The sequence below is a fragment of the Rousettus aegyptiacus genome, unplaced genomic scaffold (assembly GCF_014176215.1).
Source record: "Rousettus aegyptiacus isolate mRouAeg1 unplaced genomic scaffold, mRouAeg1.p scaffold_m13_p_14, whole genome shotgun sequence".
Taxonomy (NCBI): domain Eukaryota; kingdom Metazoa; phylum Chordata; class Mammalia; order Chiroptera; family Pteropodidae; genus Rousettus; species Rousettus aegyptiacus.
In genome coordinates this window covers 26,500,072-26,524,387 of record NW_023416289.1, presented here as the reverse complement: position 1 = coordinate 26,524,387, position 24,316 = coordinate 26,500,072, and the positions used below count along the sequence as shown (strand labels likewise).

At 44.4% G+C, this 24,316-nt stretch overlaps 1 protein-coding gene across 2 annotated transcripts in view; it reads left to right on the top strand.

Moving 5' to 3' along the window:
• The window catches only part of MBTPS1 (membrane bound transcription factor peptidase, site 1), a 49,667-nt gene extending 30,975 nt beyond the window's left edge, over positions 1 to 18,692 (top strand). Inside the window, exons 12-23 of one of the 2 annotated variants that reach the window (XM_016165930.2) lie at positions 241 to 385; positions 3,054 to 3,239; positions 3,772 to 3,944; positions 5,299 to 5,414; positions 5,968 to 6,124; positions 6,865 to 6,989; positions 7,717 to 7,794; positions 9,599 to 9,739; positions 11,671 to 11,802; positions 13,034 to 13,160; positions 16,257 to 16,387; positions 17,801 to 18,692. In XM_016165930.2, the coding sequence (XP_016021416.1) occupies positions 241 to 385; positions 3,054 to 3,239; positions 3,772 to 3,944; positions 5,299 to 5,414; positions 5,968 to 6,124; positions 6,865 to 6,989; positions 7,717 to 7,794; positions 9,599 to 9,739; positions 11,671 to 11,802; positions 13,034 to 13,160; positions 16,257 to 16,387; positions 17,801 to 17,997 (1,708 nt within the window). In that variant the 3' untranslated portion in view covers positions 17,998 to 18,692. The remainder of the gene's footprint in view (positions 1 to 240; positions 386 to 3,053; positions 3,240 to 3,771; positions 3,945 to 5,298; positions 5,415 to 5,967; positions 6,125 to 6,864; positions 6,990 to 7,716; positions 7,795 to 9,598; positions 9,740 to 11,670; positions 11,803 to 13,033; positions 13,161 to 16,256; positions 16,388 to 17,800) is intronic. The other variant, XM_016165933.2, reaches the window with a different exon arrangement.
• The last annotated feature ends 5,624 nt before the right edge of the window (positions 18,693 to 24,316 follow it).

The window sequence follows — 24,316 nt, the reverse complement described above, 5'->3', positions numbered from 1 at the left end:
GAAGGAGATGTTCCCCACACATTCTGTTGTTTGTACAGTCTAGGCAGCCTGGCCCAGTGGTCTTCTCAGCATAGGAAGCATTTCAAAGCCAGGTTCCCAGATGCCATCCGAGGGCAGCCCTGCAAGCAGGCCCTTCTGAGGCTCAGGTCCATCCACTTTGTTGACTCTTTTTGTACAGTTGTGTCACTTCAGTGTCATTTTCTAACACACTCTGCTCTAACGCTATATTCTTTGTTTCAGTTTGAGCCCCAGCTACATCGATCTGACTGAGTGTCCCTACATGTGGCCCTACTGCTCCCAGCCCATCTACTATGGAGGAATGCCGACAATCGTCAATGTCACGATCCTCAATGGCATGGGCGTCACAGGAAGAATTGTAGACAAGGTGAAACTGCACTCTGGCTTGTGGTAAACTTAGACCTGGCCCAGACCTTTGTGGCTTAGCTCTTTCTCTTGAAGTTAAAACAGGAACAGTTCTCTCCTCCTGTCCAGGGTGCTGGGGTATTGGAAGCAGTCATGTGTTTTCCCCTAAGTCCTCTACACATTAGGGATAAATTAATGAAACCAATTTGCTCTTTTTTTACTTTGGCATCTAGAGTTTAACTCCCGAGTCAACTAATTACAATTGATTCTTTATCCTTATTATTTTCCACCTATAATTAAAGGCCCACTTAGAATTATTTTATTTTTTAATGAGCGTTTATGGACCTTAGGGTTTAGAAGGCATGGTCTTTTTGAATTGTGTTTCATAATATTTGTATACTTCATAAACATTATCACAACAATAAAAGGTAGGGAAAGAAAACAGAAAAGTCACTTCTATCCTGAGCACACTAATATTGTCACTAGTTTTTAATGTTCTTTTTCAGCCCTTATTTGAAATACATATTTTTTATTAAATTTGTGTGGTAGGCAAAAATTTAGCCTTTTTTTTCCAGTTCTCACTTTGATGTAAACATTTAAAAATATAACTGTATACATAGCATCAATGTACTTTTTAATGGTTAATAATACATAGAACTATCACGTCTCATAATTTGCTTACTGTTTCCATAATTTGCTTGCAAATAGGTGATTATCATAGAAATATTTCACAGAATAGCTTTACATATATATATATGTAGTTTTCTTCAGAATTATTTCCTTGACATAAACTCCCTAGACTGGAATCCTGAATCAGAGGGCCTAGACATTATTATGGCTCTTGGTACATACTACAGAGTTCTTTCAGAGAAGAGTTAGGCCACCTTACACTGCTGCTGCTGGTATACCCAGGGGCAGTGTTTCCACTATGCCTGTCCTAGGTGGTACGTCTTTTTTTTAATTCCATGAGGTTTTTAAAAAATGAGGTAAAATTTATATACCATAAAATTTACCCTTTTAAATTGTGCAATTTAGTTGTTTTTAGTGTATTCATGAGTAGTGATGCAACCATCACCACTGCATAATTCTAGAACATTTTCATCACCTCCAAAAGAAACAGCTATTGAACAGTCACTCTTCATCCTCCTTCCCCCCGCCCCCACCCAGCCCCTGGCAACCACTAACATACTTTCTGTCTCTCTGGGTTAATCTATTCTGGATAGTTCATATAAATGGAATCCTGCAACATGTGGTCTTTTGTGGCTGGCCTCTTTTACCTAGCATCTTTAAGGTTCATTGTGTTATACCATGTATCCGTGCTTTATTCTTTTTTTATGGCTGAATAATATTCCATTTTCCATCTAGACCTCATTTTGTTTATTCATCACTTGATGGACATTTGGTTTATTTCTGGGTGGTTCATCTATTAACTTTAAATTTAGAGGGAATAAAATAGGTACCTTATTTACCAAACACTTCTTCAATTATTTGTGAGGTGACTGTCTCCTGGATTGTTTACTAATTGTATTTTCTCTTATGCGAATTAGCTTTTCATTGCCTTGGCCCATTTTTATACTGGAATTTAGGTTTCCCCTAGACATTAACCATTGTTGTGTTTTGTGCAGAAAGTTCTCACAGGTTATTGTTTAATTTTCTTTTCAAAATGTAAAAATTTCACATTTTCCTGTAGTTCATTTTTGATCTTTTGTGATTTCGTTTCAAAAATTAGAAACTTATCCTTTCACAGATATAATGAAATCTCAATTTTATCTTCTACTGCTTTTTCCTTTTATGCATGTTAAATATGTAATTTTTTCATTTGTGTTGATTTAATTTGATACATGGAATAAGAGATAGTGAAAATTAACGCAGATTTTCTCAATTGCTAAACAGTCATCTTCAAGAAGATTTATTAAAAATCCCTTTCTTTCCTCATTGTTTATGGTACTATATCCTACAAATATTTTTCTTCTTTTTCAGAATTGTTTTTTAATATCATGACTTGCTTGGGAAGTATATTGCTGCTATCTGGCTTGTGAGGGAAATGAGTACTTTAGGTTAGTTTGAAAAATATTAGTTATTGAAGTATTGAAAAATTGAAATAGTGTAAAAGCTAACCTATGTTTCTTCTAGACGGTCTCCTCTCATGCTTTCCTTTTTTCTCTTTCCTCAAATCTGGAAGAGACTGGAAGAGCAGTCATCCTGACAGCTGAGCCAGCTTTTCCTCTGGAAGTCCCTTAAATCTCTGCCTGCCCAATTACTGGCTTTAGAACTTGGTGACCATGTCATTTAGAATTTGCATCCATGTCATTTTACTGTTTGACTTCTTTCAGTTAATGTTAATTCTCTAAGCATGCAACTAATTGGGATCTAACCTCAAATCTGAGAATTGTCATTTATTTAAGTTCTCTATCAGATAAAAGTTCTTCATCAAACCATGTCCCCCCCCCCGCTTTTTTTAAACATGGAAATAAATTCTCTAAAATTGAAAGCTGTCAGAAATAATGGATTCTAGACTTTTCTAATGGATGATGTTCTAGACAGTCCATAGGCAGTTTTGGTTACAGGTTGCTTAGTATCTGTATAAATTTCATTTTGCCTTACTTAAAATATGTTTTTCTCAAAAACTGCTATAGGTAATTTAGGAATGGAACATTTCACCTTAGCCTTTGCTTATTTCTCTTCTGCAGCCTGACTGGCAGCCCTATTTACCACAGAACGGAGACAACATTGAAGTGGCTTTCTCTTACTCCTCGGTGTTATGGCCTTGGTCAGGGTACCTGGCCATATCGATTTCCGTCACGAAGAAAGCGGCTTCCTGGGAAGGCATTGCACAAGGGCATGTCATGATCACCGTAGCTTCCCCAGCAGAGGAAGTAAGTGGGCAGGGAGGGGCTTGTGTCTCTTAACCTTTCACTGTCACCTGCCAGGAAGGGATGGACTGGCTAAATGCCTAGGGTCTCAGATTTGAAGCATAGTTGGCAGATGTAATTAGTTTTGATGAAGGCCGTGATTGATGATTGCAGGGCCTGTAAAAGCCCGCTCAGTAGTGGTGATGGTGCCTCCTCTTCTGTTGCTGAGCAACGGTAGATAGGACTGTTTTATGCCAATTTCAAGCTCAAAATGATTGCAGAAAATACGTATTCTTTGAAAGTGAATGTAGGGTTAATCCTGTGTAACACTAGTGTTTCAGGAATGAGGTGCTTTAAAATTTAAGTCTCAAGCTCTTAAAAGAAGATTTTGAATGGAATTAATTATGATACATGAAAATCCTTTCTATATTTATTTTTGGAGATTCTTGCATTCAAATTATTAGGGTTAAATTGATAGAAATAAATTTTTCAACCCAAAAACCTGAAAATTTCTCCTGAGCAAAGGGGGGGGCGTTCCATGTTTTTTTTCCTTTAGTCAAAAAATGGTGCAGAACAGACTTCAACAGTGAAGCTCCCAATTAAGGTGAAGATAATTCCTGCTCCTCCTCGAAGCAAGAGAGTTCTCTGGGACCAGTACCACAACCTCCGCTATCCGCCTGGTTACTTCCCCAGGGACAATCTGAGAATGAAGAATGACCCTTTAGACTGGTGAGCAGCTGCCAGACACAATGCTCATTACTCCCCTCCCCCCTAACCCCCCCACCTCCGCCCTTCCTTCCACAGCAGGACTAGGGGTGTTGTTCCTTTGGGGAGCAGGTGTTGCTTCTCAGTGAGCCTGGACTTCTGTGACCACCCCCCCTAGACTTTTGGGGCTCTTAGGGCACCCTGCACTTCTTTCAGACTTTAACTATTGTGCAGTAAAAATCTTGAACACATCCTTACCTGCTCTCTTTCCCTTACTTCTCTTGTTGAATCAGCCAGCAAGTCCTGTTAGTCCTCCTTCCAGAACATGTCCTGACTCCTGCCTTATCTGGCTGCCACCTCTGCTTCTATTCTCATTCAGGCCATTGTCATCTCTTTCCTGAACAGTGCTGGTAACCTGACAAGTCACTGCTGCCACTCTTGCTCCCTTAAATCCCATTATCCATGCAGCAGCCCCGGTCCCCTAAAAACACTCTGTCACAATTTGCTTCAAACTCCAGTGCTGCCTGTCAGGACTTCTTCAGGTGCCTGGCGTGTCCTCAAGTCTCCTGGCCATGCCCCCATCACAGCCCTAGTGAAGCTAGGCTGACTCTCCTAGCCCATACTCCAACTTCATTTCTGCCTTAGTATAAATAAAGAGTTTGGACTTAACTCTGAAAGTAGGAGGAAGAAAGAACATTGAAAGATTTGAGCAGTGCACTTACAAGGTCATATCTGCTTTTTATTAAGATGTCTCTGGAAGGCAGATTGAAGGGGCTTAGCAGAGGCAGATGGACAAGAAGTGGGGAGATGTTGATAGACCAAGGTAGTGGCCATGGGTCTGGAGAGGAGCGCATGGGTTCATCCTTACTGAGGAGGTGGACCGTGGTGGGTGGCAGATAGAATGACCCCTGTCTGTTTCCGTGGGGCGTTTAGGTAGGAGGCTTATGTGGAGTGTACGGTAGGAAAATGAGCACCTTTAGGAGGATGAAGGATGAAAAGGTGATCATCAGCAGTGCTACATCATCATCTCAGCATGTCTGTGTGCCCATGCTCCATCTGTCAAGTGTAGACATATATGCCACCACTGGAGTGAAGGTTCAGTGCATTTCTTTGGCCGTTTCTTCTTGTCATTTTATCTTCTTCTTGTTCGTGTCATGTGCATTATTTCCTAGTATTACCCATTTTACTTGCTGGCCCAGAGAAAGCAAGTCTGAAAGTCTGACTTCTGAGCCTGAGGGCTGGATTCCCCAGGCCTCTGCTGGGATGGAGCTGTGCTCCTACAGAGATGACTGGATTTAAGGAGTTGACTCTGTGGTTAGGTAACCTGTATTATGAGTAAAGATTGATCATTTTAGTGCCGGGGCTTGCTGTTTTTCAGGAACGGTGACCACATCCACACCAATTTCAGAGACATGTACCAACACTTGAGAAGCATGGGCTACTTCGTTGAAGTCCTCGGCTCCCCCTTCACGTGCTTTGATGCTAATCAGTATGGTGAGTAACAATGAGGAGCTAGCCAGGTGTTCTTTCCACTCTGTTAGTGTTCGTGAAAAGTTTGAAAAGGGAATCACAGTTTAAATGAGAGGCCGGCAAGGGGAGCATATGCGGGGTCTCCTGGTCCTAGTGGAGGTTGGAATGAGGCGCCAAGCAGAGAGGTGCATGGCCCTGCTTAGTGGTTGGTGATGGTGGTGGTAATGTTCAGCTAAAATGCGACTGTCACAATGATTGGGGACAAGGACATTTGTACATTTTTATTAATTTTAAATAGAAGAAACTCTAGCACTGTATTTTACTCCTCCTCGAGTAAGTGAAATATCTTTATATTGGTGTTCACAAATGGAACACAAGGCCACAGCCAGCTGTGGTGTGACTGCAGGCCTGACCCTTTCTTTTTCCCTCTGTTCTGAAGTGAGTTCGGGGGCACAAATCAAAATGTTAGAAGTCAGTAACTTGAGATGCAGATGCTAGTAAAAACTGTTTGTCTGAAACCGTAATATCCTGTCATTCAGAGGTGAAGTTTCTCACAACTTGGCACTTTGTCCCTCAGGAACTTTGCTCATGGTGGATAGCGAAGAGGAGTACTTCCCTGAGGAGGTCGCCAAACTGAGGCGGGACGTGGACAATGGCCTTTCACTGATTGTCTTCAGTGATTGGTACAATACATCTGTTATGAGAAAAGTCAAGTTTTATGATGAAAATACGAGGTACTGATGAGCTGGTAGTTGGATAAGAAATTTGACTTTTTGAGAATTAATTTCTACCTAACAGATGCTTCAAGCGAGTGGTCCATTGGTGATTTTCTTAGCTATCGGAGACAGTTTTAGACACTTGGTTAGAGAAAGCATTCTCTTCATGTAGTAGAGATGTTTTTGAAAGCTGCTTATAAAGTAAGTAAAATGCTCCTCGATTCCAAGTACTAATTTAAAGGTTCATTGTCTTTCCTTGGTGATCTTAGATACTTGTGCTTTAAGTTTCTGATTAGTTCTTTTTCATTCTCCCATTGTTCTGTTACAAATCTATACAGATGTAAATGAACCAGAATAACTGTTATTTAAAGAAACCATCCAGTAAATTTTAGCAGTCAACAACTCTCAGTGTATTATGAATATGTTTTGAATTTTTCTTTTAGAGTCTGTGATTACTGTATAAGCTTCTTTTGTATTTTTTTCCCTTCACTGGCCCTCTTGAAGTCTAGGCTCTATATGCAGTGTATTTATGTCATAAGGAGTACATTTCATGAAATAAATTTAGCTTTGGTTTACCCTGCGCCCTAGCTAAAGCATTTACATTATAGTATTGTTCAAACCCAGATAGTTTCAGCTGAAACCTTAGTGTGGTTGTGCTTGATTCTGGCAGAGGAAATTTAGTTTTGTCATGAAGAGAGTAAATGTGTATGGAGTGTTTTAATTCCTGCCTTCTTCGTTCCTCTTTACCACTTTCATAGGCAGTGGTGGATGCCGGACACTGGAGGAGCCAATATCCCAGCTCTGAATGAACTTCTGTCTGTCTGGAACATGGGGTTCAGTGATGGCCTGTATGAAGGGGATTTTACCTTGGCAAGCCATGACAGTAAGGTTTTGTGTGTGTGTGTGTGTGTGTGTGTGTGCTTTTTAATAGAGCACGTTATTCTAGGGAATGCAAGAACAGATACAGTACGTCTTTGAAATTTGAGTTTTAGAGACTGGTGTGATTCCTAAAGAAGGTAGAGTCTATGGAGAGAATAATTGAGTAGATTCACAAAGTATGTCTGGGAAGCTGGGTTTTAACCACTCTAGTTGTGTCCAAACTTTCAAATGAAAATATTTTATGCAAGCATTTCTAGTTTTAGTGTCACCTGTAAGGTGCTCTATGTCCTGTATGTCTCCAAATAAGAAATATCTCATAGGTTCCTGATTATACAATTCTATTGAAATTGTATAAATCATATGAAATAACTTTACAATTTTCTCCACAGATTAGTTTTGGGAGCTAGTTTCTAGAACAACATCTTAAGCACTATTGCTACTGATTCTTTTCGTCCTGACGTAGTCGTTTCAAGTCTATGACATCTCTTACTTCTGAAATCTATTCGGAAACCTTGTATTAATAGCATTTTTAAACTTGAATTTTGAGGTAATTCCTTATAGTCTACAAGGCATAATAGGCAATAATAGCAGCTCTTCTTTTTAATCTTAAGATTAAAAACAATTTTAGAAAACATGTAATGTCTAAAGAATACATTTTAGGTAAATGAGTAGCTGTTAATAAAATGTTCAGTGTTTCTATGTTCTCATAACTTTGAACAATTTTTTTCCAGTGTATTATGCGTCAGGGTGCAGCATCGCTAAATTTCCAGAAGATGGCATAGTGATAACACAGACTTTTAAAGACCAAGGTAAAGAATGCTATTCATATCCTTTTTGTTTTCCTCCTTTCTTTTTTTTCTTTTCAGCAACAGTTTTATTGCATATAATTCATGTTCCGTAACTATATCCCCCCTTTTGAAGTGTACAATTTAGTGAGTTTTAGTGTATTCACAGTTGTGCATTCATTACCACTACCTACTTTCAGAACATTTTCATCACCCTGAAAAGAAATCCCTGTATCCATTAGCAGTTCTGTTTTTATGATATATTGCAGTACTGTCTGTATGGTACCTACTTTAGGCAAGGCTTCTGGTGGTTGCTCTGGGAGATGCAAAGATAGATAAGACAGCCTCTTGCTCATGTATATTAGTAGATTTTTTAAAAATTACTCTTAAAGTTGCTTACAATTTTTGTACTATTTGTGAATTGTTCTGCTTCCTTGATTGCCAGATTAGCACTGCAAAATAGAATTTATTTTTTTATTACTTAGAAGGGTTTTTTTCCCCTTTATCAAGGCAAAGTCAATCAATAGATCTGCATTCATGGGATTAGATTTTAACTTTAAGCACATAGATAATCATGTCTTCTCGGTTACTTGGCACAATTGACTGTGGGTTGGTGATTCTTTCCGAAATCAGTTTCTCAAAGGGCAGTATCTCTTCTGGTACAGGTCTACACAGAGGTGACAGTGGTTTCCTTGGATTGTAGCTAACTGGTAGCTTCTTGTTTTGTTGGGGGAGTAGGAATCAAAAGTAGATTTAAAGATGTATACTTTATTTGGGGGTTCTGCTAATCTGAAAATAAAGTTAATTACTTTGAAATCCTTTTAAGGGGATTTTTATCTCCACACAGGCTTTAAGTTGAATAATCTTTTGGGTACAAAATAAGAATGTGAAAATCTGGGTTATATAGGATCAAAAAGGACTTTATTGTCAGAAACAAAACTGTCAAACCATGAGGCCAAGTGACAATGCAGTGTGCACTTTCCCTGTTTCATCTGTTTCACTGCTCTGTCTTTCCGTCCCCACCAAGAAAATCTTGCTTTCTTTTCTACTCAGTTCCTACTAGAAGTATACACAGAGAGAAGGAAAGACTGCATTTTTATGGCCACAGACATTTTAGATGTTACCAACGTGGTAAATACTGATTCTGATGATGTGCATCGTCTAGTGCTGAGGAATGCATTTGCTGCAGAAGTAGAGGCTCTTAGATTATGTGTTGATGTCACTGGCAGGTGCTGCCCATGGCATTTATGCACTTTTGATTTCTTGATTTATTAAACATTGTGAATGGTGCCATTTGGGCAGAGATAAGAAGACTCAGCTTTGGAACATTTATATTTATGAGATTAATGTAACAAATATCTTAAATCTTAATTTAAAACGTGGGCATATATTTTAAAAGTTAGTTATGTTTGTCCTAGCTTTGCATGATAAGACACAAAACTGGGTATTGGCATCTATGACGATATCCGTGGAAGTTCTCATGTGTTTAGGAAGAGCTGCCTGGCTGCTGCCCCTAGCAAATGCAGTCTCAGGGCATAGCCTTCCAGCATAGTAAGAATGGATAGAAATTTGTGTTTTTAGTATGAAAAGGGAAATTGTAGATACCATGTACCATCATTTCAAGTGAACATGAAAGAAGATGGATATGGAACTATCACGTATGTAAGTGAATTTTGCTAAAACCCCAGTTAATGCTACTTAAGGCGTTGTTTTCCTATCCTAAAATTTTGTACTGTTGTGATTAAAAAGTAAATTTTGTTGTGTCATGGACTGAATATCAAGTTAGGTGGCAAAAATTCTCACTGCTGTTTTTGTTGTGTTGTTTTAGGATTGGAGGTTTTAAAGCAGGAGACAGCAGTTGTTGAAAATGTCCCCATTTTGGGACTTTATCAGATTCCAGCTGAGGGTGGAGGCCGGATTGTGCTGTACGGAGACTCCAATTGCTTGGACGACAGTCACCGACAGAAGGGTGCGAACCGATGGTGTGGTGGAAAAGTAGATTGTGCTTCCTGATTAGACATTCGAATCCTTTCTACCCCTAGTCCCTGAGAAGGCACTGGTGAGGTGCTGGTAGATTAACAGAAACCTGCTCACGAGGGCCAGGTACCACTGGGGAAGTTCCTGCTGCTTTGATTGCTTAGACTATTTTGACAGGTATTTAATCCTGGAACATTTAATAAGCAAAACAAAACTGCACTTATTGCCTCCGCTGCCTTTCCCTGCACGTTGGTCATCCTAGGGCCAGTGGGTGCCAGCACTGCCAAGTCTTAGTGAAGAGACCCTTTACTGATTTTTCTGGTCTACTCACCTTGGTTTATCCTTCTGGAGTCTGTATGTCGCTGGCACTGCTATGTGGGTGCCCCTTCTTGGATGAGCCCCACTCTTTCCTGGAGGGCCAACACTTGGCTCTCCTCCCAGGCGTGGTTATTTTGGCCGTTTGAGCCTTCACCAGGATGGGCATTTGGTTTCATTGGTGGGGGCCAGAGCGGGGGAACTAGTTCTTAGCAGCCCTCCTCTTTTTCAGCATCTTTCGGTGCATCCTTCAAATTTGGGGTTTTTGAGGTTTCACACAAGTTTATTTTTCTTATTTCGTAACGAAGGAAATGAAATGCTGAAAGTATTTTTTGCCTGGTCAGATGATGACAAAACCAGGACTGAAACCTAGTCTTCTCCCTCCCTGGAGAACGGGGTGGAGAAGAGGGTGGTGGGTTATGTCTTCGTATTTGCAAACAAACAGTGAACAGCGTTACCTGGAAAGAATGAGGCCATGACAGCATGAATTGGGAGTTGTATAGTGTACCTCTCTCTCTTTGACTGAAGCTGACTAAATTCCTGGTATCTTATATAAATCCTTAGAATAGGATTGGTCTTTCTAAAAATCGAAAGTGAAGGTTAAAGTCCTAGTTGAAAGAAGGTTAATATTTTATTTCCATAGAGATTTTTTTAAGGCCTGAAATCTGGTAAGATTCTTTATTAAAATTTTAAATGCCTGAGAGGACTGTCCTGGTCCTTAAACGTCAAATGACAGCATAAAGGACCTTTCAGGGGCTTTAAGCCCTTCACCAGAAGTGCTCTTCAGTGCAAGAAGTGCTTCCTGGTGTTGTACCTCATGAGTCTTATCTGGTCCGGGCTGGTTTTGATGGGACTGGAGTGCCAGGTATGGGGAGAAACTGCACGACTGCACGTGGTGGTTCTAGAATTAAAGACAGTGCAACATCTCTGCCTCCTGATAGAAAGGGACCATCCATGTGAGTCTTTGATGGGAGCTGTGAAAGCAGCCCAGCACCTAGACTCCCTGTGATGTGTCCCAGAAAACTGTTTTCTGCTTTCATACTTTGTTATTGGGGCCCACTGACTCAGAAGGCAGCTAGATTACTAGACTCTGCACTTGTATTGACCTTGAACCTTCCACCTCCCTATGGAGCACACACAGTGGTCCTGGCTCTGCCCTCAGGATGTACATCTAGATCCTTTCCCCAGGACAGCCTTCTGGTGTTGGCAGAAGCTTCGGCGCCCCATTCTCTTCTCTTCTTCCCTGGAGCCCCATTTCTGGGCTTTTCTTTCAGTAGGTGTCACAGAGTCTTGCTGTCCCTGATGGAGCATTGTTCTGTCCTCTTTATGAGGGGCCCAGAGCCCAGTGGTGCTCGGACAGCTTGTTCAGCCAGTGCACAGTGGTACTGACTTGCCTGAGCCCTGGGCCAGGGGTGAAGCCCACAACCAGGTCATCTTTGCGGCTGGTCTCTGGCTAACGCTGACCATGAAGAGGGCCTGTTTCTCAAGATAGGGGTTTGCTTTGACCTAATCTCACTTCCTCTCATTTTTGGGACTAACTTATTTTCCTGTGGAAATTCCTTTAAAAAAAATCTTAATTCCTAAGCAGCATGCTTGTTGAACCCACAGACTGCTTTTGGCTCCTGGATGCTCTCCTTCAGTACACGTCATATGGAGTGACACCTCCCAGCCTCAGTCATTCTGGGAACCGGCAGCGTCCTCCCAGCGGCGTGGGCTTGGTCACTCCGGAGAGGATGGAAGGTGAGTGGGCCCATGGGCACTTAGTAGGGGCAGTTGGTTGAAGCCTGGCTCAGGCTGCTTCAGGAAATAGTTGTGCCTGCCAGAGAATGGAGCCAGTTTGCGGTACAACTGATTGTTTTTCTTACCGACTGCAGCAGGGTGGCAGCCCGTAGCTCTAACCTGCAGAAAAGACAGTTCTCTCATGACAGGATGGACGTGTACCGAGGGCCTCAGGTGCCACGTGCTTTCCCATGCTTACTCCTAGATCCTCACAGCACTCCGAATTAATGTTTCTTGTCCCACTCTGTGAAGACCCTGGCTCCCGGGGGTCTTTGGGAAGAATAGCCAACAGTTTTGAGCTCTCACTAGCTATCAAGGCACCAGGTTGGGGGCGCTTTACACAAATTCCCTAAGTCCACTCAGAATCCTGGAAAATATATAGGATTCTTTCATGTTCATCAATGAAGAAACAGGCACTGAGGGACATTAATTAACTGTACAAGACCACTGGTGATTATACGGTTGCACCTGAAGAGAAGGTTCCGTGGAGACCTGCAGCCTCCCCCACTTTGTATGTGGCGGGGCTGGCCTGCGTGCTCACGGCCCAAGTGTTGTGATCTTCACAGCACTGTCCATAGAAGTGCAGAGTGAGCCACAGATAGAATTCTAAATTTTCCAGGAGCCACATTAAAAAAGTAAAAAGAAAGAGGTGAAATTCACTTCAATTAAATACTTTAGACCAGTACACCACATATTGTTATTTAACATGTGGCACTCACCTTATTTCATTTGCTCGGTAGCTACATGTGTCTATCGGCTACAGTATTGGATAACACAGATCTAAGAAATAAAAGAGATTTTGAAGTTTGAAACTACAGATATTTTTTTTTGCCTGAGAATTAAATACTTCAAAATAGAAAGATTTTTCTGTGAAGCATATCTACAAGTTAGATTTCTAAAGTATGACCTGATGCTTGCGATTATGGTCAGTAAAAGTTGCCCAGCCACTGCCTTGTGTACAACATGGCCACGTGAAAGGGAACAGCTGTTCTTTTCACTCCCTTTCTGCAGTGAGCGCATGTCCCCAGGACAGCACTAGTCAGGTCTTGCTCCTGAAGCACCTGGAAGACAGGTTAACAGCGTGTGGTGGGCCTATCAGCAGGAAAATACACAAACTAATGAAGCTTCTTTTTTTCCCTTGCATCTTCATATCAACAATTGTTTCCTGCTGTCGGTGTTGATGCTGCCGCAGGGAACCACCTACACCGGTATTCCAAGGTCTTGGAGGCCCGTTTGGGAGGCCCGGAGCCTCGGGCTCTGCCAGCCTGTCCACACCTGTCATGGGCCAAGCCACAGCCTTTAAATGAGACCGCTCCCAGGTTAGCATCTTCCTGTTCTTTTCCACTTCTTCTGCAGGGTTTATGATTCATTACTTTTTTAAGTAAGAGAATGGAATTTTCCTGACGTTATTATCGAATAATCAAATCTTTTAGCTTGTCATTTTGTGGTGGTTATTTAAATTAGTGAGCCCCCATATTGACCTTTAGAATTATGGTCTCTAGTGGTATTCTTTGGGTAATTAGCATTTCATAAGGTTTGGTTGACTGTTGTTTAAAAAGCTGTGATCTGACAGTGATGTTATTTGAACAGAAGCTCTGACTCCTTGGGTTTGGGGTTCGGGAGCTGAGTGTTCCCTGTTCGTGATGTCGATTCTGAAATATAGACAGGTTCTTTTCTTCTGTCGTGCCCAAGGGCTGGGACTGCTCGGAGTACATCTAGTTCTTGGTCATAGCCTGGTCCAGAATGTTTGTCTGTGCCCTTCCTCCCCTGCTGAGTGTTGTGCCTGGCAAAGAGACCTCCTACCACAGTAGACAGGGTCCTTGTTGGCGCCCTTCTATATGCGGCGCCCAGACATCGTTGATTTTCCTGCTTGTCCATCTTAATATCTAACTCGACCTTCTAATTCGCATCATTTCCTTTCAGAAGCCCAAACTTTTTATGTGTGGACAGTATCCCGTTCTGTTAAGGAGAATAGGGGTTTTTCCTGTCTGGGGGTCCTGGCACTGTGAAGCAGGGGCCCATATCCCAGGGACAACTATAGGGCATTCCTCTCACTCTTTGTCCTTGTGGAAAACTGTCCCCGCCTCTCACCACACTGCACAAACACTGGTGGCTGCTCCCTGCCCCCTGCCCGCAGTTCTCAGGCAGCAGGCTCCACTGTAGGGAGGTACATGTCTTCTCTCCCCTACCAGGCTGCTCACTCTGCTCAGGTCTCAGTGTGTGCAGGTGTTGGTATGGCCAGGGGCATATGGTGGGGGCAGAGGGCCACTGTCTCTGCTGCGAGCCACCAAAAGGAAGATGCCTGAAGGAAGGCCTGGAAGCCTCTTCTGCTTTACTGCTGTCATGGACAGAAGCACTGAATGTGCCACTTGCTGACCATATGTCCTCATTTAGAACGCACTCAGAAAACGGTGGATTTGTAGCATCATCACGTCGTCTCTTCATCAGTAATTTTCTTCCTGAAACTAATTACTGAGTACTTTTCCATTGCAGTTAACATCCCATCATTTAAAAATTTCTGATAAGATTCCATTTTTTATCCCATCTATTTATAAACCACCATTATTCCAGCATTCAAACCAGACTTCACTTCCAGCCATGATCAGCAATTCATACTCATTGGATAGTCATTGTTGGCTAAAGTCCTGAACATCCAATTATTCTCCACGGTGTTGTGCTGTTCAGGATTCTGAGAAACAGATAACAACATCCTTGGTCTCTGCACGTCCACATCAGATAATCCATCAAATGCCGTCCTGGCCCTTCAAGGGTGTTGATAATGTACAGCTCCTAGAATTTGATTTTCGCTGTCTTGCTCAGAAATTCCTTCCTAATACACCCACCAGGCTTCACGTTTATTCCACATTTCACATTTTGTTGAATATAGGTCTACATTCTGCATCTCTGAAGAGATTTGAGACAATGTCAGACAACTATTGACAGCCCTTAAAAGGCCCAGAGTATCTGCTGAGAGCAAGTTTCCAGTCCATCTCGAGAACAAGGGCTCTTGTTCCCAGTGTCTTTGTTGAGCATCAGGTGTCCTTAGAGCAGTTGCAGGAGTATCACACCCACTGGGCACCCCTGAGCAAGGCTAACCTTTCTGTCCTTCCATCAGAGCATTGTGAAATTCTCAAATGATAACGTAGTGTGCTGTTCCCATGATTGCCTTACTAGACAGTGCCATCCCCAGATAATTAAATTTCAGAACAGGATATTACCTATTAGAATTAAAATGTAGCCCCATATATAATCGGCTACAGAGTCATAAAGCTTAAATGTCATTGAATTCATAATTTAACATTGTCAGTTTAATTTTCAGACTGCTTAAACCTGAAATGGAAAGTTAAATCATATAAAGTAAAACAGATTGTAATACTCGGCATTTTCTAGACAGTCGCCCAGGTGGAAGTACATGATAGTAGTTTATCTCTTTCCTACACAGAAATCCTCCACAGACCCAGCATCTCCTGACTTCCTGCTGACCTTCACCCAACCGCTGATACAACTGAATATCTTTGCTTTCACTTGGCCATAGTAAGAGTCAGGCCAACCATTTCCAAAAGAATAAGCACCAGAAAAATGAGGAATTCATAGTTTGCAAACACATTTAATTCTCTTCCCTCATTTAGCCAGAACAGTCTTCAGATTTTCCATTTGCCTTATTTGCTCTTACCTGGGTATCCTCCCAAGCTGTCTACTGCTCTTTGTAGTATATAAGTCTCTCTGTACTTCAGATGTGTACGTTGTATTGGCCTGAATGAGTTCTTTGGATCTCACAATTAATAATGACAGCACTGTAGTAATGAGTCGAGCTCATTTCACAGAGCACATGTGTTTCCACATCATCCTAGCCCAGCAGCAAGGCAAATAGATGCTCATCCCCATTTGCCTCTCTCAGCTCCTTGGCTCCTATTCTTTGCCTTCCTTTCTCCTTTCTCATGGTGGTGCCCTTGAGGACAGAGATGGTGCCTGGCTCCAGTACCACTGTAGCCACCTACATTGGTTTGCATTCAACAGAAAGCAGGCTCTGCGGGTCCAGTATCTCGAGGCGAGACCTTCATTCACCTTCAGCCTGGCCCATGGCCATGTAGTCCTGGCTTCTGCCCCTGCCATCCACAAACTCCTTTCAGAGGTTAACATGAAGTTTCCTCTCCCAGTCTTGGTGAATTTCCCAGTGTTATAAACCCAGTAGAACTGATCCCTGCTCACGATCATGGGTGTGGACTGGATTTTAACATTTCTGTCTCAGGACCTGGAAGTCGTCACTACAGTTGTTATATAGTTGTGTTTAGGCAAATGTAGATGGGACATTATTTCACCTTTCTCTTTAAATTGCTGTTTCTTAGGTATTGGCTAAGCTTCCTAGGCTACTACTGTTACTTATTTTTATTTTGTTTTAATCCATTTTCCTGCAGTAATCTTTGGAAACATCAGAAATTACTCTCCATCGACCTGGACAAAGTGGTATTACCCAACTTTCGATCAAATCGTCCCCAAGTGAGACCCTTGTCTCCTGGAGAAAGTGGTGCCTGGGACATTCCTGGAGGTCAGTTCTTAGGTGCCTTATTGCTGTGCTCAATCATACTGTAGTTTATTTAAAGTCACCTCCCTCCATCCCTCCCTCCCTCTCTCTCTCAGGCAGTGGGCCAGGCCTATCTTTGCCTTCCTGAGAGCCATGGTGGTCCTGGTTTTGCTTGTGGTATGAATCAGTAAGGCCAAATGCAGGCCTAAGAGGTTAACACACCATCGTCTCTCAGAAAATTCTACCATTATTTTCAAATTTGAATTTCTTTTATGATGGCCTGATATTATACTTAAAATTTTCCAAGAGTAATTTGTGCATTCATATATAAGTTCTGCAAACAAACATATTATACACCCCAGGGCATGCCTGTCATCAGTTGGTTTTGGTCTGAGCCGGTGGTTGTAGCCACCTGGCCCCTGAACTGTCAGCCTGGAGGTCTCCACTGATTCTCCACCCTGCCCCATCTAGGTGGGACGTCACTGGGCTGGGATTCTCAGTTAAATTCGGGTGCTCCAGTTTTGTCCCTTTACTCTGAGAGACATCAGATATACTTGCTACAGATAATGGTGTTTGGTCTGATTGACCTGTCTAGGACAGGTTCTTCCCTGCCTGGGATGCCTGCTGCCACATCATTCCCATAGTGTGGGCAGCTCTTGCTCTGGAAACCCCCATGCTCTTCCAGTGCAGCTCCCAAGGGGGTGTTCTCCTGGTTCCAGAAATTGGCCAATAACTTGGGATCAGAAAGGGATTCACCAGCCCATGAGACCCAATCTTGGGGACTTTGTGTGATGATGCCAAGCTCCTGAGGGTCTTTCCTCAAGGTCTTAGGGTACCCTGAAAACAGTTAATCCTGGAATCTCAGCATTATTCAGTTACAGGGTTATGCTGACTGTAAATCCAGGGTTCTCTAGTGGCCATTCCTAGTTTCTGACCACATGTCCCATCTGTGGAAGGCTTTCTCAGGTGGGCGAGGGTGTGGCCAGCTGTCCTTACCTCCCTGCCTGGCCTGCTTCCCCTTCCCCCCGTGCAGCTAGTAGGACACCAGCTCTCCCCCTCCTCCCCAGCATTCAGATTTGTCCACCTTCCATTGTTTTTAAACAAAAAGCAGCTCCGGGCAGTGCTGTTTTAGACTGTGACAGAAGAAAGGCCAGTTCTGGTCTCTGAGGTGAGCACAGGGAAAAAGGGCAAAGACCTCTCTGCACCTCTCCACAACACACACATTCACAAGGAAGCTGCTGCTCTGAGGACAAGCTGCAGGTCACCCTCATTCATTCTCTACTAATGGCTTAGTTTACTTTAGCTAGGATTTAAAAATTATGTTTGCCCTGCCAGCCCAGCTAATGAAATTAGTTAGCATTTCGTTTGCGATGAGCCAGCCTCTCGTGGGAGGAGTGGCTGTGGTGTTGCTCATCGTCCACTGCTGCCCTCTTGCAGGGATCATGCCCGGGCGGTACAACCAGGAGGTGGGCCAGACTATCCCCGTCTTCGCCTTCCTGGGAGCCATGGTGGTGCTGGCCTTCTTCGTGGTACAAATCAACAAAGCCAAAAGCAGGCCGAAGCGGAGGAAACCCAGGGTGAAGCGCCCACAGCTCATGCAGCAGGTTCACCCACCAAAGACCCCTTCTGTGTAACGTCTGACTGCTGACCATGAGAGCCAGAGCGAGCCTTTCTGAATGGTCTCGTTGGGCAGGCGGAGCTGTGGGATTTCCAGAGGGGCTGCCTGCTTAAAGGGACTGAGTCTTCATCTGCAGGGGTCTGGCCGTCTGTTCTGAGTGGCCTTCCCCTGTGATGCCTGAAGGTTCGCGTGCATCTTTAAGTGTCTCGTGGCCAGGGGCCCACAGGAGGGGCTCCGTGGATCAGCTTCAGGTGGGATTTCATCCAGCCACTGCGTGCACCAAAGACTTGGAGAACTTCAAAAGGCTGCCCGGGGCCTCCTGATCCAAGAGGGAGGATGTGCTTTTAAACAATGACACAACTCTGACCAAGCTAAGATATGCTCATTAAGGCTATTTTCTATATTTATTGTTGGGAAAAAGTCACTTTAAAGACTTGTGCTATTTGGAAGCAAAGCTATTTTTTTTGTCAATGGAATGCAGTTTTTACTATTCCATCATGAGGAATAACACAGATTCCATGATCTCCTTTTTGATGAAAGGACAGACTGAGATTTGAAGGCAAATTGCACAGATCTGTGAAACATAGACCTTCGCTTTATTTTTATAAGTCTCAACTGCCATCATGTTTTGTAATTTGGGGTCTTGATTTCACCATTGTCGGTGAAGGAAATTTTCAATAAATATGCATTACCTGTATGAAGCCGAAAGAATGTGTCAGTGGTTCTTGGCCACCTGTCTCGTTTCTCTTTGATGGCAACCTGGATTAGGTTCTATTTTGTTGAGGTGTAATTCACATACTATAAAAATCTTCATTTTGAAGTATGCAATTCAGTGTTTTTTAGTATATTCACAAGGTTGTGCAACCGTCACCCCCATAATTCCAGAATATTTTCATAACCCCCCAAAAGAAGCCCTGTACCTGTTAGCAAGTCAGCCTCTTCCCTCCCCTAAAACCTGTGTCAACCACTGATTTGCTATGTATGGATTAACTTATTCTGAACATTTTATGTAAAAGGAACCATATAACATGGTCAGCATGTTTTTAAGACTCATCCATGTTGTAGCAGGTCAGTACTTAGTTCCTTTTTATGGTGGAATAACAGTCAGTTGTATGGATAGACCTCGTTGTGTTGATCTGTTCCTCAGTTGATACACATCTGAGTTGTTTCCACTTTTTGGCTATTGTAATAATGCTGCTCTGAGCAATTGTGTACAAGTTTTCATGTGGACATATGTTTTCATTTCTGTTGGGTAGACACCTAGGAGTAAAATCATACAGCTCTTGGGTCTAACTTTTTGAGGAACTTCCAAACTCTTTTGTTTCCAAAGTGGCTACCCCATCTTACGGTTCCATCAGCCATGTGTGAGGGGTCGGTTTCTCCACATCCTCACCAATGCTTATTGCCGATCATCTTTTTGATGATAATCGTATTAGTGGGTGTGAAGTGGTATCTCATTACGGTTTTGTTTGGTATTTCCCTAAAGACCAATGATGTGGAACATCTTTTTATGTGCTTCTTGGCCATTCGTGTATCTTTGGAGAAATGTCTATTCAGAGCCTTTGCCCATTTTATGTTATTGACTTGTAAGAGTTCTTTATATTTTCTAGATATAAGTCTTTAACTTTCCTGATAGTATCTCTTGAGGCATAAAAGGTTTTCGTTCTGATGAAGTCCATTTTATCTGCTAGGTATCATTTCTAAGAAGCCAATGCAAGACAGCCTCTTAATTTTAACCCCCAGCTGATCAGCTGATCAGTCTGTTTTCCCTATGCTGACTGACTGAACATCAGCCGTCACATTACAGGTGAGGACAGACTGACTGGAAAGGAGGCGGACAGAGACCATGTGGGATTAGGGTGCTGAGGGGATTCTGAAAAGAAAAAGGCCTAGGCCAAGAGATGAGAGAGGAGCTACTAAGGCCCAATTCTCCTGTGATGGGTTTTCTGTGACAGGTCACGTTGGTGACCTTGCACTTTTAAATGTACTCTGTTCATGGCCGCTATTGCTTAAGGCTTTGGAGAATTTGCCAAGGGCCCCACAAAGCTCTCCCCATCCCAAACAGCCCTGAGAGTGTTGCCCTTTCGGCTCCTCGGAGATGGGCCGTGGACCTGAGCGCAGCTTCAGGGTGTCAGAATGAGGGCTTGTTTGTTGTGGAGCCTTCTGTCACCCTCCACACTGGTGGACAACCGACCATCTGCTCCGCTCCTCAGCACCATGAAGATCGGGGTCAAGGCGCATCCTTGTCCCACCAGGAAATGAGGACATGGCCCTGGCCTAAGACAGCAGGTCACCAAATTGGGACATGCTTGAGTGCCCAGACCCTGTCTTAGGGACGACACATCTTGATTTTTCTAGGGAAGCCTAAAATCTGGATTATGTGAAATCTCCCAGTTTTAATGCTGGCAAATGACTGAATTACAGAAGTTGTGTGTGAACTAGTCAAAGCTGCTCCATCTCCATCTTGCAGTCATCCAAACACTGTAGGCGAGGTGATTGCAGAATGAAGTTCTAGACCCCATGCTGTGAGCTGGGCTGTTAGTCTCCACGCCGGCTGCAGCCTCAGGTTCGGTTGTCTCTCTGGGTCTTGGATACCTCACCCCTGAAAGATGGAGCTTAGACCTGGGGTGTCTGTGTTCCGACCTGAGGTCTGCATCTATGTGTGTCACTTGCCTTCGGGACCCACTCTCCTGTCCTGTCTTTTCTCTGTCCCAAGGCTACTCATTGCCCTGCTTGCTCTCTCCAGAGATGGGTCCCCCCGTTTAGATGGGGTGGCTCTGCCAGCCCAGGGCCGAGCATACTCAGGGCAATCTCAGGGTACTCATTTTGGATTTGGGTATTTGAAGGGTCACATAGTTGGGATAGGAGAGGACAGAGATGGACAAGCACAGACACTCAGACATTGAGGTTAAGTCAGGAACCAAGGGAGTTGTTAAGGTACCAAGATTTTTAGGAACCTGTGGTTACTGCAGCGTCATGAAGGGACCCTGAATGAGGAATAACTGACAAGGTAAAGTTCGATAGCAGCACTTAAAGACTGTGGTTGGTTTTGAATAAAGAGCAGCTTTGTGCAATTCTGCAGGCCTGGGGCACGGACAGGGGACCCAAAAGGCAGCAGTGTAATATGCCTGCCAAAGGGGCCGCATTAATAGAGGTGTAACATAGAAAAGGAAGGTGGACCCTTTCCTGTCTGCAGCCAGAATGGTACTATTAGCTGGGTGCCAGACTCACTGTGCTAAGTATAACAAGTGCATTATTTTCATCTGTGCAAAAACACTGGCAGGGAGGCATCGTGCGCCCCATTTCATGGAGGAAGTGGCAGCCCAGATAATGATCTCAGGTGCCTGCTGGAATCACACAACTAGTAGTGCAGACAGGATTGGAACAAAGCCTGAATGCCTAACCTTTGTCCCTCCTGCTGGTGTCTGCATGGTTGTCCTACGTCTGTCTCACTTTAGGGACAGTGACCCCCTGGGAGAATGACTGGATAAAGGGGCCTTGGGACAGCCATAGGAGGAATGTGGTGGTGAACAAAAGAGCAGGTGAGACTGAGCTAGAGAGAGGTCTCAGGTGGGGAGAGCTTCCACAGCAAGGGGAGTCAGTCTCTGGGAAGACCCAACCGGTGGGTCCAGTACGATGTACTATCTAAGGAGAGAGGCCTTGTTGATGGTTGCCATGGGATACCCCAGCCCATCTGGGAAGAATGTTCTAGAGGGCATGTCACCATCCAGGGCGCAGATGATGAGCTATAGCCCTGGACCTAGACTCAGACTGCCTGAGGTCTAGTTCTGGCCCATGGTGCTTCACTGAGCAGGCATGGGACCGTGTGCCATCGTACAGCCATGTGCCTGACACAGGGCCAGTGCCATGTTATGTCAGCTGTTGCCAATGGTAGATCACTGCATGGTGACCGATGTGCCTAGAGGCTGTGGTCCTGGGCCTGGCCAACTCCCTACTTTGCAGGGACCTATTCTACTGAGTGGAATCTCCTTGTCCTAGTGAACAGTTACACCTTTTTTAAGATTCAAAAAAAAAAAGCAGCTAACCAACCCACCATAAGCACAGATGGACCTGGGAGTTCATGGAGGCCCTGGGGGAACCAGGAGGGGACAGACACTGAGGTTGGGCCCCAGGACTCATCCCTAACCACACTGTTCCTCAAGGGTAGGGCGGGGCCCTGACTGCAGAGAACTTAAAGGTTCTGCACGGAGATGCGTCAGAAATGGGGACAGCTGGGTACCCTTGCCCCTCCATCAGACCCACTGTGTTACACGCAGGCCTGAGGTCTCCCGTGCACGTGCACTTATCCTTCCTGTGCTCCTGCAGGAGAGCAGACCCCAGGCATGATGGCCCCGAGGAGACGGGAACGGCCCTTCGGTGGGTAAACCTGCCCCAGCAACCATCGCACTACGTCTGCCGAGCGCTCACCCATAAAATGGACGAACTTGAAAACATCGTGCTAAGTCCAGGAGCCAGATGCAAAAGACCACATGGCGTATGAGTCCCTCTATGTGAGAAGAGGCAAATTCAGAGACAGAGAGCATCTCCATGGTTGCTTAAGGGCTGGCAGAGGGGCAGATGAGGAGTGAGAGCTAATGGGTACAGGGTTACTTTTTGGAGTGATGAAAATGTTCTAGAACTGGATGGTGGTGGTTTCATAACATTGCAAACATGCTAAATGCTACTGAACTGTCTACTTAAAAATGGTTAAAATAGTGAATTTTATGTTCTGTGAATTTTAGCACCAAATCTCAACAGGGGATTCTTACACAAAGGCAGGGTGGGAGACCCTGGATTGGAGACTGGGAGGCTGTTTGGGGGTTGGGACCCAGGTGATGAAGCCCCTGCAGGGGGCTCCCTGTCCCTTAGCTGTGCCTGGGTGCTTAGGGCCCTGTGATGCAGCCTGTGGTCCGGCTGCTGAGACCTCCATGGAGTGTCCTCCTTAGGATGCAGGGACAGGAGGACGGTCAGCATTAAGATTATTTGAAGACGTTTCCTTTCCCTTCCCAGGTGCGATTCACTCTTCCTTCACCCAGAGCGGGACCTGATCATAACTCACCAGCCTCTCATTAGAGGGAGGGCACAGCAGAACTTGTCACGGCCCTTGGGCCATGTCACCTGGAGGGTCCTCTATCGTAGAGCCTGGGGTTGGGCGTGGGGAGTGGGGTGCCTGTGGGCTTCCAGTGGTCGGGACTCAGGGTGCAGGTGTATCAGTTTTCTGTTGCTGCTGATAGATGTTACCACAAATATGTGTCTGAAAACAACACATTTATTCTCCTACAGCTAGAGAGGTTGGAAGTCCAAAGTCAGTCAGTCTCACTAGGCTACACTCAGGTGTGGTCAGCAGGGCTGCTTCTCTGCCTTTTCCAGTTTCTAGAGGTTTCCCGAATTCCTCGGCTCATGGCCCCTTCTTCCGTCTTCAAAGTTCATCGCTCCAACCTCTGCTTCTGTCATCACATCACCTTCTCTCCGACCCCTCCTGTGTCCCTGTTTTGAGGCCGCTGCGGTCACATTTAGAGCCACCTGGATCATCCAGGCTATCGGGCCCATCCCCAGATCCTTAACGTGCTCTTATCTGCGAATTCCCTTTTGCCATTCCAGGTGATAATGTGTACAGATTCTGGGATTAGGATGAAAACATCTTTAGGCGCTGTCATTCAGCTGACCACGCTGGGTTTTTCTGTCCCTGAGCTGTATACGTTTCCCGCAGGAGGACATGGGGCCCTGGTTAGCTGCCACAGGTAGGGCTGCCTTAAAAAATCCATGGTTCCTGTCATCTGAAGACCTTGAGGCTTTACCCCTTTGTTCTGGTTCACTCCACCCAGCACTATTAAGTTGCCTTTTGTAGCCAGCCCTGGGGCAGAAAGCTGCAGAGAAAAGAGGGAGGTGGGCTCAGGGACACGGGGGCCAGACAGGGTAGGGTCCCTACCCGCTCAGAACCGCTGTGTCCACCGCACAGCACGTTCCATCTCCAAGGGAGCTTTACAGAAATCCTGCAGCCAGCCAGCCCCAGGTCAACATCCGCAGCCCTGCAGGCGGGTCAGGCGCTGGCAGTTTGAAGAGTTCCTCGGATGTTCTCATGTGGCCAAGGTTCAAAATGCTGTTCTAGAAGTTCAGAATCAGGCAGAGGGAAAAACACGTAAATGCTGGTGATGGAATTTGCTGTGTACTTGTTTTAACAGCAGCTAACACACAGCTCACTGAACCCTCCTAACGGCCCTAGAGGGTAGGAACTGTTGTCAACCCATTCATTGCACAGGTGACTCCAGTGAGGCCCAGATCAGAATCAGTGAGTGAAAAGGTCACCGTTCAGTCCCAGGTGCCACATGTGCTGG